A 15795-nucleotide genomic window follows, 5' to 3' on the forward strand; every position below is an offset into this window, starting at 1 on the left:
GCCTTCCTCAAATTAGTTCGGACCTCCAAGTTAAAATGTTTGGCCAATTTCAAGAGGTCCGACTTTAGTAACGCTCGGAACTGTGCCTCACTCGGTGTTACCTACAAAGTTCTGTGCCACAAACGCCATGGTGACTATCGTTAACACCTGTTAACCTTCACCCAAGACTTTACCCCAATTTCCCCCAAAATTTTCCAATTAATACTTAATTAATAAATTTTAATTAATAAAAATATTATTTTATTATTTTATACAATTTTAGATCCCGGACGTAGACCCAATTGTGAATCCGCAAATCGTAATTTGGACGAGCCCCCAATTCTGTTACGTGGTCCCCTCGGTGACTACCTGGTCTCGGTGACCCCCGGACCGTGAGAGGAACTTCGCCAGAAAGTGGTATTATATATGCGCTTTCGCAACGCAATCCCTATGAATTCCACCCCAAGAGAAGACTGATGTTCAATGATATATTTCAAGGGTAATGATACCATACAATTTCAATGATACAATCCAGGATATATTCCCCGAGCAATCAACAACAAACAACCATCAACAATTCCCAATCCACAATCAATTCCCTAGATGATTAAGATGGCCATCTTATATATGTGTGTCCCCTTTTGTACTCACGACCCCCTTTTGGTCTCGGTCCCTCACAATGTCTCTGGGCCCCTCCTGACCAAGATGATGGTCGGCGTCGCCGCACTCGGGCGGTTGAACGAACCCCGGGTGGACGTGTTTCCACCGGGCAGGTATCGTACCAGGCACCACGGCTGCAGTCCCCTCGTGGCCACGCGAAGCGGGTACGGTAAAGCAAGCAAAAGCCCCACGCCGCTTGCAACCCGTGTTAGGCCCCAACGTGCGACCCGTACGCGTCTTTTTAGACGGTGCCGCGAACGGTGCCAGACGCGGGGTCGGAGCACGGCCCCACGGCAACTTGACGTCTCCACCGGGTAGGTACACGTCCCGGTAACTCCTCTCGCCAGACGGGCTTGGGAACGCCGCTTTTCCACGCGGCGCAAGGTCGATCCCACCTTTCGTCGGAGCGCGGCGAGGAAGAAGAATCCTCGTCGCTTTTCTTCCTCGTGTCTTTTCCTCTTCCGTTTCCGGTCTCTTTTTCAGAAGGGCTCCTGACCCTCCAACCACAACAACCCTTAATCTACTACACATTGATAAGCAAAGACCGGAATGGTAATTCACATATTCACATAAATATGTAACAATATCACCTTAATGAAAGCAACCACCAACAATTTTAGAGGTCAACATAGGCCAAAAGGTCAACATAGGCCGAATTTCTAAAATTGTCAATTTTCATCCGATTAACTTAAACTTTGAAGACTGTTTGCATATCAGGTCACTGAATTCAACCACTAATTATTTTTGAGGTCAAAAGGATGCTCCACTGAGTGCCATGCTACATTGTTCTGTTTTGCCAAGTGTCACTCGATGAGTGCTTTTTCCTTTGTTTGTGTGTGTTTGTTTGTCTGTCCGCTCACTTATACTTGCTTACAGGTCACAATTTTAAACCGATCTTCACGAAACTTCACCAAATGGTAGAGTTCGTGGTCCGACAAAATCCTATATATTTTGGGGGAATAAAGGTCAAAAGGTCAACGTAGGCCAAAGGTCAACCACTTTTTTCAAATTTCTAAAATCTTCAATTTTCATCCGATTGACTTGAAATTTGAATAGGATTTACATATCGGCGAACTGAATTCAATCGCCAACTATTTTTGAGATCAGCATAGGCCAAAACGTCAACATAGGCCAAAGGTCAACAACCATTTCAAATTTCTAAAATCCTCAATTTTCATCCGATTGACGTGAAATTTGAATAGGATTTACATATGGGCTTACTGAATTCAACCACCAACTATTTTTGAGATCAGTGTAGGCCAAAAGGTCAACGTAGGCCAAAGGTCAACCACTTTTTTTTGAATTCCTAATATCCTCAATTTTCGTCCGATTGACTTGAAATTTGAAGAGGATTTGCATATCGGCTAACTGAATTCAACCACCACCTATTTTTGAGATTAGCTTAGGCCAAAAGGTCAACATAGGCCAAAGGTCAACAACCATTTAAAATTTCTAAAATCCTCAATTTTCATCCGATTGACTTGAAATTTGAAGAGGATATACATATCGTTAACTGAATTCAACCACCAACTATTTTTGAGATTAGCTTAGGCCAAAAGGTCAACATAGGCCAAAGGTCAACCACTTTTTTCAAATTTCTAAAATCCTCAATTTTTATTTCTCTGTCCGCTCATTTATACTTGCCGACAGGTCACAATTTATAACCCGATCTTCACGAAACTTAACCAAATGGTAGAGTTCGTGGTCCCACAAAATTTTATATATTTGAGGTCAAAAGGTCAACATAGACCAAAGGTCAACCCCTTTTTTCGAATTTCTAAAATCCTCAATTTTCATCCAATTGACTTGAAATTTGAAGGGGATTTACATATCAGCTAACTGAATTCAACCACCAACTATTTTTGAGATCGGCATCGGCCAAAAGGTCGACATAGGCCAAAGGTCAACCACCTTTTTTGAATTTCTAAAATCCTGAATTTTCATCCCATTCACTTGAAATTTGAAGGGGATTTACATAGCTAACTGAATTCAACCACCAACTATTTTTGAGATCGGCATCGGCCAAAAAGTCAACATAGGCCATAGGTCAACCACTTCTTTTGAATTTCTAAAATCCTCAATTTTCATCCGATTGAGTTGAAATTTGAATAGGATTTACATCAATATCTAGCAGGAGGTCGGTGATGCTTGCCTAGAGGAAAGGTCGGTGATGCTTCCTTGTCGGTGATGGTCGGTGATAAAGCTTCTATTTATTACGTACATATGTATGAAGCACGCTTCGTTATTGCTTACAATGTGTAAGCATACCCCACTAGTATTTTCTTAAAATAAACCTTCGGCTATCAAACCAGTTTTTCAAGGATTAAAAAAACATGATCAGACAGTAGTGAGCAATGCATATTGTTGTTCATTTGCAGCAATGTTTACCCATCTCAAGTTTCCCTGAGGGCGTTGAGAGTCGACTATTACGTGTGGACTGCCACTACACCACACTACACCACTACAGTGGGTGGGCACAGATTACCACTTTCATAAAGGTCATCAATAAGCTATATACTGTCGTGGCCAAAAATATTGGCTCCCTTGCACTTTTTTCAAATAATGCACCATTTATTCCAGAAAATTGTTGAAATTAAAAGATCTTTTAGTATCCACATATGTATTTCTTTGATTTGCAGTGGAACAAAACCAAAAAAAGCTGAAAAAAATACTAATTTTTGGCTTATTCCACACAGAAATCCTAAAATGTCCCAGACAATATTATTGGCACCTTTTAGAAGTTGTTAGAGATAATTAGATTTCAAGCAGGTGATTATCTTTTACTTTGGAATTGAACTCACCTGTGGTGAGTTCCAGGTACCTGCAATATAAAACTATTTTTGTTTGGGTCTTGCAGCAGGACAATGACCCCAAACACACTTCAAAAAGCACCCAGGAATGGTTCAAGACAAAAACGCTGGACTGTTCTGAAGTGGCCAGCAATGCAATGAGTCCAGATCTAAATCCCATTGAACACCTGTGGGGAGATCTGAAAACAGCAGTTGGGCGAAGGCACCTTTCAAATCTGGGAGAACTGGAGCAGTTTGCACAAGAAGAGTGGGTCAAACTGCCAGTAGAGAGGTGTAGGAAGCTCATTCATGGCTATAGAAAGCGCTTGACCAGTTATTTTGTCCAAAGGCTGTGCTACCAAATATTTCGTCTAGGGTGTCAATAATTTTGTCAATGCCATTTCTTTTTATTTCCTGATCTAAAAGGATATATTAAGTTCTGAATCAAAAACAAATGTTCTGTAATAGTAACAGTGAAATAAAGAATTGTAGAGACCAAATACTTTTGTCAATTTCAACTTATTTTTAGAGAAAATTGTGAGTTATTTGAAAGAGGTGCAAGGGTGCCAATATTTTTGGCCATGACTGTAGGTTTTAACTGACAATCCGATGACAACATGGTATTTCTCCTGATGCAGTTTGTTTTTCAGAAGAATATAATCCAAACACCAAATAAATTATGTAACAGCATGCTTTAGGTTTCCACATCTCTCACCTCTGGCCAGCTTAAATCTTACTATAAATCACCAAATGTCTGTCCGTCCGTTCCCAGGTACCGCAAAAACGGCTGAACCGATCGCAACGAAATTTTGGGTGGGTAATCCTGGAACCCCCTGGAGTAAAATAGGCTATATTGTTTTTCCAATTTTCCAGTTTTTCCAAACACGATGGAATAATATTTACCGATATGAACAGTGATGTGGCTTTTATTGAAATTCTACAAATACTGTTTAGATTTTGATGATTTGCGTGTGATACGATTTAACGGATGTTTATATGAATCGTTTAAAATTAAAAAAAGCCTTCAATTTCTGATATTTTTGCTTTTCATGTGGGCCTCCCAATTGAAGCCACGCCCGTAGGGCGGGTGCCGTTGCTAGTATAAACAATGTGACATGGTCATGATTTCATTGTCATGGAAGAGAAGGGCACAGCCAGCAGAACATTTGAAGAAATGTTTACAAAAGCAAAACTAGAAAGGCATACCTCCGCCAGGCTAAGCAGTTTACGTAGTGTATCAACATGTTGGATCTGTATCCGGACTTGAACCAAAATCGAATTGGCTTGTTCTCGTCACCTTCCCAACTTGTCCACCAAGTTTTGTTATAATCCGTCCACAACTTTTTGAAATATCAATATATTGTGCTATGTATAGTTTTTGGCCTTATCTCCCAATAGTGAAGAATCACCTTCAAAAAAATTCTCATATCTGGATTCGGATTTTCACGAAAATCGAATTTTTTCTTTATCAGGAAATAAGACATCAAGCAGCACCAGCACCAGCACCAGATATAAGACCACCAGCACCCAACTCATCCGCCATGTTTCATCCAAATTAGTCCACAACTTTTTTAAATATCATGCTATATATAGTTTTAGCCCGATCACTCAATGGTGAAGAATCACTTAACAAGTTATCTTATCAGCATCCAGATCTTCACCAATATCGAATCGATTAGTCCTTGTCACATGTACAACCTCTCCACCAAGTTTCGTCTAAATCCGTCCACAACGTTTTGAGATATCTTGATCACAAACAGACAAACAAACAGACAGGGGTGAAAATATAACTTCCATCGACCTTCGGTGGCAGAGGTACAAACAAATCTGATAAATTATGATTAAACATGGATATTTTGATATTTTGTCACCTCAAATTGACTGAGAGTGCTCAAGCCATCAAATAAACGACTGGGATCAGGAATGTCTGGCCAGAGTTTGGTCTTCAGCCTGGGAAGGAGGTGAGTATAATGGGAGAAAGACAAAGTGATCGATTTCATAATTATTTCTCTTTGTGCAAACAATAGTTATTTTGGTATGATGGGTGTTGAGTTGAATTTTGCAAAAGTGGACGAGGATATGAACAACAACAACAAACAACAGGCATTTTAAGGCCATTTTCCCTGCTAGAGCAGGGGTTAGCCTAACGAGGATATGAACATTGTACAATATCATTTTAATAAATGTTTTCTTGCGATTTCCATCCAATAAAAAGTCTGCATATTAGACAGAGAGGGACTGAAGAGGACGAGTACCTCAATAACCTGTGCCTTGAAACATGAATGGTGAGAATGCAAAGTCCGCACAGTATAATCGGGACCAAAGCTGCTAGGATCAACTTTTGCCACCACTTTTGCCCTGCAACACAAGCATAACATGGCTAAAGGTGATCTGCCAAATAATGAAGGAAAATTACTTTCCTAATGCCACTTTTTTCAGGGCCAAAGCTGCGAGGATCAACTTTTGCCACCACTTTTTCCCTGCAACACAAGCGTAACATGGCGAAAGGTGATCTGCCAAATAACGAAGGAAAATGACTTTCTTAATGCCACTTTTTGTCCCCGTGCCCCTCCATTCCTAATGCCCCATTGTGTCTGCTTTGCTGCAACATCTTCCTCTGTGAAATTGCGTCTTACATTGTCTGCAAACATGTTAAGAATATGTTGTTTAGCTGTGGAATGAAAAGACGAATTTTCCTCTTTTGTCCAAAGTGAGTTGTCAAAGTGAGTAGACAAAATAATGACAAAATAATGTCCAAAGTGAGTGAAACAAAGACAAAATAATGTCCAAAGTGAGTTGACATTGAGGATAACTCAGTTGGTAGTTTTGTTGCTATTAAGTTGTCTTATAATATGCTCAATCACTAATGGGAGCAAACTTAACGAAACACTGAAATCTGGATAATCTCAACAGACTTGGTGGTGCAATGGTTAGCACAGGGGTTCTCAACCTATTGCACCTCAAGGCCCACTTTGAATATATTGTCCTGTCCGTAGCGAGTTAAGACGAGAGGTCCTTAATGCCAAACAAACGAGTTAAGACGAGGTTTATGGAGGTCCTTAATGCCAAACAGGAAATCAGAGCTGTCTCCCTTGACATATCACGTGCCTTCGATACGGTCTGGTGCTCTGCTCTCCAAACCAAACTCTCCTCCTATGGTATCCATGGAAATCGCCACGCATGGCTTGCAGACCTCCTCTCTGGTCGTAGTCAACGTGTGGCCCTGAATGGATTTCTCTCATCTCCCCTTCCTGTTCAGGCCGGAGTTCTTCAAGGCAGTGTTCTGGGCCCTGTGCTCTCTCTGGTCTTCATCAATGATCTCTCTGACTCTCTTGAAAATCCTATCTACCTCTTTGCTGATGACTCCACTCTCTGCCGCTCCGTTCCTCATCGCTCAGATCGGTAATCTGCAGCCTCCGCACTCTCTGCAGACCTGCACAAAATCAGACTGGTCAAACAAGTAGAACATGTCTTTCAATCCTGTCAAATCTCACACTCTTACTACGTCTCTCCGAAAAGATCGACTGGACAACCCTCCCATCCACTTTCTGAATAATCCTCTCCAAGAAGTTCTGTCACTCAAGCTTTTGGGTCTCACTATCTGCCATGATCTTTCCTGGGAAACCACATATCAAATCTGGCCTCCAAAGTCAGTCGCCGACTGGGCATCCTCCGTCGTGTGAAGTCCTTCCTTGGCACACTTGAGCTCCTCACCACATAGAAGGCTTTCATCCGCAGCTCAATGGAATACTGCCCCCCCCCCCCCCCCTCTGGGCCGGTGCTCCTGCCTCACACCGTACTCGGCTTCACGCTGTTGAAACCAAAGCTTTCAGAATCATTGGAATCTCCTGCGATGAAGCTAACTCCGAGGGCCTTTCACTCACTCACCGCAGGCAGGTTGGTGGTCTTCCTACTGACTCCTCTCCGGCCTTGTTTCAATACAGCTCTCTCTGTGCTCTGTCCCCCAAATATTCCTACAGGTCGCACAAGATCTGCCAGCAACCCTCTTATGGTTAAACTGCCAAAATCAAGACTCTCTGCTCACCTTCACTCTTTCATTCCCCTTTTCTCCCGCCTCTGGAACAAACTCCCTCACTCTCTTCAATCCCACTCCTCCCTCCAGGTCTTTAAAACAGCTGTTCACCACCATCTCTTATCTTCCCCCATCCATAACCTTGATCTTTTCTATCCCCGCTAATTCACCCCAGATTCACTTTTTTGAAATTCCGACTTCTTTCCTGGAAGTCCTAGCAGTGTCCATGTGTTTTATACCTCTGCCCCCCCCCCACCCCTTCCCGAGCCTCCTCCCCCCAAGCCCTCTCCCTTCCTCAGATCTCCCAATTTCCCTGCTCTCAAATGTTGTGCTTATGTGCCTCCCTCTCTCTCCCCATGTTGTCTCCCGCTCCCTTTATCTTATGTTTTATGTGTCAGTTTGTCTTTTGGTGATTAATGTTAGCTCTTACACGAGCTTCGATCAGGTATCCAAAAAAAAAAGAAAAAAAAAAGACTAGCCGAGCCGAGACGAATAGCCGAGACAGTTTTCCTCCTGGGCGAACATCCGAATATGTAGTGGTTATTTTTGGCACTGCGGGATGGGAGAGATGCGAGGTATTTATCTCACATAACACACGAGTTAATTCTGAAACCACAAGCAAGTAAACACGACAAGGAAATTCAACAAATAAGATTTCATGTAAATAAATCAAGAAATAAAATGAAGGCTGAGGTAAAACGAAATCCGATTTTGAGGAACCCTCCACACAGTCTCAAAACCACACAAGGGAAAGATAAAATGAAAATCAAACCCCTTCAGCCGGCACTTAGCTTGGTGTCCCAACAAGTACTTTTAGTAGCTTGGTGGCTATTGAAACTGGGGTAGCAGACACATAAACAATCTTAAACTACAGTTTCCCTCCTTAAGTACATTGAGATTTCTCCTATGCGCCCACGGTCCATGCTGTAATTATACAATCCTACCTTTACTATGAGATTCCTTCATCCACCCACACAAACTTAACAACATCTCAAAAATGTCAGGTTCAGGAATCACCTGAAATGTTCAGGAATCAGCTGGCCGGATATGACGTTTGAATGTAGCTGATTTGGGCAGAAATTCGGAATTTGTTCAGGGTGTTGGCGTTAACTCGCTCTTCATAAAAGAGACCATGGGATATTTCATGTCTACCAGCTGTTATCAGAATTCAAATCTCGTCCGTATGAGGAACAACACGCTGGAATTTGGTGATGCTACTTGCTGCCTGCGGGAGAGGAATCAAACCCAGACTGGACAGCTCGAAGGTAGGTAAGGGCATTACCTCTGCACCATCCATAGGTTTTAAATCGAAATGCCATGATGCTGCAGTTGTGATATTGATAACGATAACACTTGATGAAGAAATTGAAATTGTTTTATCATCTTTTTTTAATTGTTATTACAAACAAGCATAAAGCATAAAATTATTGTTGATACTCATAATACTTGTACCACTTCATACCTGTGTCATTATTGGCGTTGTACTCAAAGGTGGACCAAGCGCTCCAGTTATTCAGCTGTGAGTGTTTTCGACGAACTGACATTGTGTACGACCGGCTGGGATTGAAGGGTTTTATCCGAAACCCGACACCATAAAGTTTACGAAATGTCTGGGGGATAACAATGAGAATAATCATTGCTTGTGCTTTTGTTAAGAGAAATCAAAGCTCATGCAGAAAGAACTGAAAGTGTGAAGAGCAGGATATTTCAACTGAGAGGTGTTCAGTTCAACCAACTGAACAAAAAGGACTAAGGATGATGATATATATATATATATATATATATATATATATATATATATATATATATATATATATATATATATATATATTGAAGGAGCTGTGCTCCAACTCAAATCGAAAGAATGGACGCGACAAAAAGCTGGAATTCGTCCGAGTTTCTTTATTGCATCAAATCAACTCGGGTAAAAACTGAAAAGCCCGTTTATCGGGCAGCATTATATACAAGCACTCGAATATCTCATGCCGGAGCGTTTGCCCTTAAAAGGCGCGACTGGGCGTGTCCGGGAGACCTGGGCGAGTCTGGACATGCCCGAGAACGGTGAGACTGGGTGTCGCCGGACGGGCCGGGCATGCCTTGTCATGCCCGGGAACGGCGAGACTGGGTGTCGTCGGACGGGCCGGGCGGGCCCGGGAAAGGCGAGTCCGGGCATGCCCGGGAAAGGCAAGACTAAGCGTCTGGGCGAGCCCGGCACAGCGATCGCTCCGTGGTTGCGTCCTCGGCAGGTGTAAGGCGATTGTGTATGTTCAGCGGCAACCGCTACACACGACCCCCCAGAATCGACTTGCACCGGCAGGGTCAATTTAAGGGGGGTCCTGATGACCCGGCCGAAGCGACCCCTGGAGGGTCATGGGGGGGTGTCCGGTGTGGGGGTGGGTGGTCGAGCGGGAGGCACCGTGGACGGGGGGCGGCCTCGTCGCGGAGGAAGGGCCAACCGAGGTGGTTGGTAGATGTCCACGTGCGCCGGCTTGAGGCGGTCCACCGAAATCCGGTCCGACCTGTCGATGACGAAGGACTTGTCGTCCCGTCGCAGGATCCGGAAGGGTCCGTCGTACGGCGGCCTGAGTGGCCGCCGGTGTGTGTCATGACGCACAAAAACGTACTCCGCTGTGCGAAGCGCTGGGGGGACGTAGGACTGGGGGTCACCGTGGTGGGACGTTGGCACGGGGGCAAACCGTCCGGCGGTCTCCTGGAGGTCCGAGCGCTGGCGAGCTGCGGACCAGGGACTGGTAGTGTCGGGCACGAATTCGCCCGGGACGCGTAGCGGCTGGCCGTAGACCAGCTCGGCGGTGGATGCCCGGAGGTCCTCCTCGGGGGCCGTGCGGAGGCCCAAAAGGACCCACGGTAGCCGGTCGGTCCAGCCGCCGTCCTGAAGGCCGGCCATGAGCGCGGCCTTCATGGAACGGTGGAACCGCTCGCACAACCCGTTGGCTTGGGGGTGGTATGGTGGAGCCTGACCCCCAGGTTGCGGGCGACCGCGCCCCACAGCTCGGAGGTGAACTTCGGCCCGCGGTCCGAAGAGATGTCCGCCGGTGCGCCGAAACGGGTGACCCAGGTGGCGATGAAAGCCTGCGCCACGTCGGCGGTGGTGGTGGAGACGAGGGGAACGGCCTCCGGCCACCTGGTGGTCCTGTCCACCATGGTGAGCAGGTGTGTGAAACCCCGTGATGGGGGGAGGGGGCCCACCAGGTCCACGATGACGTGGTCGAAACGCCGTTCGGGCACGGTGAAAGGTGCCAGCGGAGGCCTGGGTGTGTCGGTGGACATTAGCCTGTTGGCAGGCCGTGCAGGTGCTGGTCCAATCGCGGACATTCCGTCGAAGGCTGTGCCAGACGAATCGCGCCGACACCAGCTTCTGGGAAGCTTTCCGGCCCGGGTGGGAAAGGCCGTGGAGGGAGGCGAAGATGCGGCGTTGCCAGGTAATGGGCACGATGGGGCGAGGCTGGCCTTGGGAGACGTCGCAGAGCAGGACAGTGTCCGCGAAGGGGACGTCGGCCAGGCGGAGGCCCGTGTCCACCGCCCGGAGGGCTTGCACCATGGTGTCGGTGGTCTGGTCAGCCGCCATAAGCGCGAAGTCCATGCCGAGGTGGACCGCGTTCACGCTGGCCCGAGAAAGACAGTCGGCCACGGCGTTGTCTTTGCCGGCGACGTGCCGGATGTCCATGGTAAACTCCGACACGGCGGAGAGGTGGCGCTGCTGGCGGGCCGACCACGGCTCCATGACTTTGGCCATTGCGTAAACCAACGGCTTGTGGTCGACGAAAGCTGTGAAGGGTCGGCCCTCCAGGAGGTGGCGGAAATGGCGAACGGCCAGGTGTAGACCGAGGAGCTCGCGGTCAAACGTGCTATATTTGAGCTCGTTCGGCCGGAGTTGCCAGCTGAAAAAAGCGAGTGGCTGCCAAACCCCGTTCACCCATTGCTCATGTACGGCGCCCACCGCGTAGTCGGAGGCATCTGTGGTGAGGGCGATGGGAGCGTTGAGCACCGGGTGAGCGAGCAGTGTTGCGTCGGCGAGGGCCCGCTTTGAGCTTGTAAATGCCGCGTCCATGGCTGCGGACCAGACGACGTCGTGTTTGGCCGGCTTGCCCCGGAGGGCTTCGTAGAGGGGCCGCATGAGCTGAGCAGCGCGGGGCACGAAGCAGTGATAGAAATTCACCATTCCGAGGAACTCCTGCAGGGCCTTGATGGAGCGGGGACGCGGAAACGCGGTGATGGCCTCGAGCTTGGTAGGCAGCGGCACGGCCCCGTTCTTGGTGATGTGGTGGCCCAGAAAATCAACGGCCGTCGTGCCGAAGTGGCATTTGGTCGGGTTGACGATTAGGCCGTGCGCGCTGAGGCGCCCGAACAGTGTTCGGAGGTGGAGGAGGTGCTCGGCCCGGGACGCACTAGCGACGAGGATGTCGTCCAGGTAGACGAAGAGGAATGGCAGGTCGCGCAGCACGCCGTCCATCAAGCGCTGGAACGCCTTAGCCGTGTTCTTGAGGCCAAATGGCATTCAAAGGAATTCGAATAAGCCGAACGGCGTGATGACGGCCGTTTTTGGGACGTCGGCCGGCCTGACAGGTACCTGGTGGTATCCCCGTATCAAATCGATCTTCGAAAAAATGACCCGTCCTGCCAAACGGGCGGAGAAGTCTTGAATGTGCGGGATCGGATACCTGTCGGGGGTGGTAACGTCGTTAAGGCGGCGGTAGTCGCCACATGGGCGCCAGCCGCCCCCCGGCTTCGGTACGATGTGTAGTGGCGAAGCCCACGCGCTATCGGAGCGCCGCACGATGCCGAGGTGTTCCAAAGCGTCGAACTCGGCTTTGGCCACGGCGAGCTTGGCTGGGTCGAGGCGGCGGGCTCTGGCGTAGACTGGCGGGCCCGTGGTTGGTATGTGGTGCTCGATACCATGTCGTACCGCTACGGCCGAAAACGTCGGCCGCTTGAGGGCCGGGAACTCCGCGAGCAGGCGAGCAAATTCGTTCGCCGCCGGGAGGGCGCATGCTAGCTCGGTCGGCGCAGAGCTGCTCAACGTGCATGCCAGGGAGCTGAAGGTCTCGGCGTTGACGAGGCGACGCCGTTTGACGTCAACCAGCAGCCCGTGTGCGCAGAGGAAGTCGGCGCCCAGCAAAGCCATGGGCACGCTTGCGGCCACAAAAGTCCAATGAAAGCGCTGGTTGCCGAAGCAGAGGGTGACGTTGCGCGGGCCGAAGGTGCGGATGGCCGATCCGTTGGCCGCCACCAAGGAGGGGCCGCGGACTGCCTGTCCTGATCGGAGGCGGGTATGACGCTCAGTTGGGCGCCGGTGTCACACAGGAAGCGCCTTCCGGACGCTTTGTCCCTGATCAAAAGTAAGTTGCCCGTGTGACCGGCGCTCATGGCTGGTAATGAACGCCGGCCCGGCCGTTTCCCGACTTGCCGAAAGTGCACGGGGGTCGGCATGTCCGGGCCTTTTGTCCGAACCTGGCATGGTAGTAACACCACGCCTGGTCAGGTGGAGGCCCCGGTCGTCGTGTTGGAGGCAGTCGGTGCGGCGTAGCGGCCGCCAATTGCGCCGGCAGTTTGGCCGCCGACCGTGCCGGGTGCTCGGGCACCATGGGCGTTGCTTCGGACGGCGGCGGGCTCCAAGTCGCTGCCCCGATGCGTTGGCCTGCCGAGGAGATCTTGTCGGCTTCCCTGGCGAGGGCGCGGGGATCCGTGATCTGCGTGCTTGCCAGGGCGAGGCGTACCTGGCTAGGCAGCTGACAGAGGAACAGCTCTTGAAAAAGAAAATCCGGGGCGTGCTCCCCGAGCAACGAGAGCATGTAATCCATTCGCTCGGTCGGGCGCGTGTCGCCGAGCTCGGGCAGGTCGAGCAGGCGCCGTGCGCGTTCCGCCAATGAGAGGGCGAAAGCATCGAGGAGGAGCTTCTTGATCGCGCCGTACTTGTCAGCGGCTGGCGGGTGCTGGAGGAGGCTGAGGGCGCGGGCCGCGGTGGCTGAGCCGAGTGCTGCTACCACATGATGGAAGCGGGTGTCGTCGGCGGTGATGCCTCGCAGGGCGAACTGGGAGTCCGCCTGGGTGAACCAAACCGCCGCGTGAGCCTCCCAGAAGGTAGGCAGTTTGAGGGCAACTGCCGTGTCCATGTCGGTAGGTCACCAATGAAGGAGCTGTGCTCCAACTCGAATCGAAAGAATGGACGCGACAAAAAGCTGGAATTCGTCCGAGTTTCTTTATTGCATCAAATCAACTCGGGTAAAAACTGAAAAGCCCGTTTATCGGGCAGCATTATATACAAGCACTCGAATATCTCATGCCGGAGCGTTTGCCCTTAAAAGGCGCGACTGGGCGTGTCCGGGAGACCTGGGCGAGTCTGGACATGCCCGGGAACGGCGAGACTGGGTGTCGCCGGACGGGCCGGGCGTGCCTGGACATGCCCGGGAACGGCGAGACTGGGTGTCGCCGGACGGGCCGGGCGAGCCCGGGAAAGGCGAGTCCGGGCATGCCTGGGAAAGGCGAGACTGAGCGTCTCTGGGCGAGCCCGGCACAGCGATCGCTCCATGGTTGCGTCCTCGGCAGGTGTAAGGCGATTGTGTACGTTCAGCGGCAACCGCTACAATATATATATATATATATATATATATATATATATATATATATATATATATATATATATACATACATACATACATACATACATACATACATACATACATACATACATACATACATTTGGGGGAGAGGGGGGAATTTTGCCCCACCCATCTCTTAGCTTGGTGAAAAGCATGCGATCAAACTGATTCCCACACCAACAAACCTGCTTGTTACCCCCATCTTTTGGTGTGATGTTCACTTCATAAACGTAATTTATATTCGGTAGGACAGGCAGCTTCCAGCAGAGAATAGCAACTTCCCAGTCTTCTGCCTCGGTTTTCATTGTTCCTTGAATGTCCACCATGTTGTTGCTACTATTGCAGACATCATCCGGTTTTCCATCCTTCAGTTCCAACCACAACCGGGATGGGGGCTCAGGATTGTCTGAATGGGGAAAAGGAAGACACGGAAAGAACCAGAAAGGGTGCCCTCAAAGGAATTTACGAGCACGTATGTATTATTAGCAGGGTAATATCTTACCAGCAGGTTTAATAAATCGACAAATTATCTTTAGGATTTGACTGTTCAGAGCCTACACCCCTCAGCAGAAAGTAAAATAAAATATAAAACTAGAAAGCAAAGCTGAAAATGCAAAGCAAAGCCGGGCTTCTGATTGTGTGGGCGTGACGTGCACGCGGTTGTTGAAGCCGCGCCCTCCGAAGTGGGTTTTTGGCGCTATAAAAAGCTGTATGAGTTCCGTTCGCGAGGGCTTTCTGTTTGAATAAAGGAGCTTTGAACACCTACGAAATGGCCTCGTCTTCTCGTCATCCGCAACTCCTAAATTGGTGACCCCGACTGCTCCCGAACGTTTTCGGGGGCTGCAAACGAACACGGCAAGCGCGCCCTGGCCAGGGAAGCCACCTAAACTGGTGACCCCGGCTGCTCCCAAACGGATTCGGGGGCTGCAAACGAACATGGCAAGCGCAGTTTCGATCGAACTGCCGGAGTTTTGCAAACGTTTTCGGGGGCTTCCAACGAGCGTGGCGACACCTACACTGGTGACCCTGGCTGCTCCCGAACGGATTCGGGGGCTTCAAACGAACATGGCAAACGAAGTTTCGATCGACCTGCCGGAGTTTTGGGAACGACGGCGACCTATTCTGCGACCAGAGTGGTTAGCCTGCTCCAGGATCTTCCGATGGGACGCGGGTGGCACTGCTGCTCGTAACTTCGCGCGCACTGCGCGCGGCACCTCCTCTGCGACCAGAGGGGTGCGCTTTCTCCGGGATCCTCTGAAGGGACACAACGGTACTGCTGCTCATAACTTCGCGCACACAGGCCGAGTACTGCTGCTCGTAGCCTTCGCGCACACTACGGCCAAGCACCTGCAACAATTAGACCATCATCCAATACAGACTGACCTCAGAAACCCACCCTCATTCCAGGAAGTCTCATGCTGTAAAGTTCTTGACTAATAAAAGTCTTCCTGGTTTGGATGGTATATCCTCAGAAGTCTTCAAACATTCTTACTGACAACTCCACTTGTTGTGCTCTGCATAAGCTTTCTTGGATTGTTGGGATGCTGAAGACATACTTCTGGTTTTCAGGGATGGAATGATAGTTTGATTCTTAAAGAGGAATGATAATTGCCAGGACAGCAACAACTACAGAGGAATTTCACTGCTCTCCACTCCTGGAAAGGTCCTTGGCAAAGTGCTTCTCAAAAGGCTCCAGTTCATCAGTGAATCTGTCTTC

The 15795-nt window shown here is 49.1% G+C and overlaps 2 protein-coding genes across 7 annotated transcripts in view; one reads left to right on the forward strand and one right to left on the reverse strand.

Moving 5' to 3' along the window:
* LOC137416535 (E3 ubiquitin-protein ligase rnf168-like) overlaps positions 1 to 15795 on the forward strand; it is a 132419-nt gene that overhangs the window by 99342 nt on the left and 17282 nt on the right. The gene's annotated exons all lie outside the window — the stretch shown is intronic.
* LOC137416536 (uncharacterized) overlaps positions 1 to 15795 on the reverse strand; it is a 78010-nt gene that overhangs the window by 11205 nt on the left and 51010 nt on the right. For all 6 annotated transcript variants that reach the window (XR_013624597.1, XR_013624596.1, XM_068102153.2 and 3 more), the window contains 4 exons: positions 14264 to 14484; positions 8924 to 9071; positions 5684 to 5786; positions 5300 to 5378 (listed from right to left, as the gene is read on the reverse strand). Coding sequence is in view for 4 of the 6 variants with exons in the window: in XM_068102153.2 (XP_067958254.2) it covers positions 5300 to 5378; positions 5684 to 5786; positions 8924 to 9071; positions 14264 to 14484 (551 nt within the window). In the remaining 2 variants the exon portion in view is untranslated. The remainder of the gene's footprint in view (positions 1 to 5299; positions 5379 to 5683; positions 5787 to 8923; positions 9072 to 14263; positions 14485 to 15795) is intronic.

The sequence above is a fragment of the Myxine glutinosa genome, chromosome 9 (assembly GCF_964187855.1).
Source record: "Myxine glutinosa chromosome 9, kmMyxGlut1.1, whole genome shotgun sequence".
NCBI lineage: Eukaryota > Metazoa > Chordata > Myxini > Myxiniformes > Myxinidae > Myxine > Myxine glutinosa.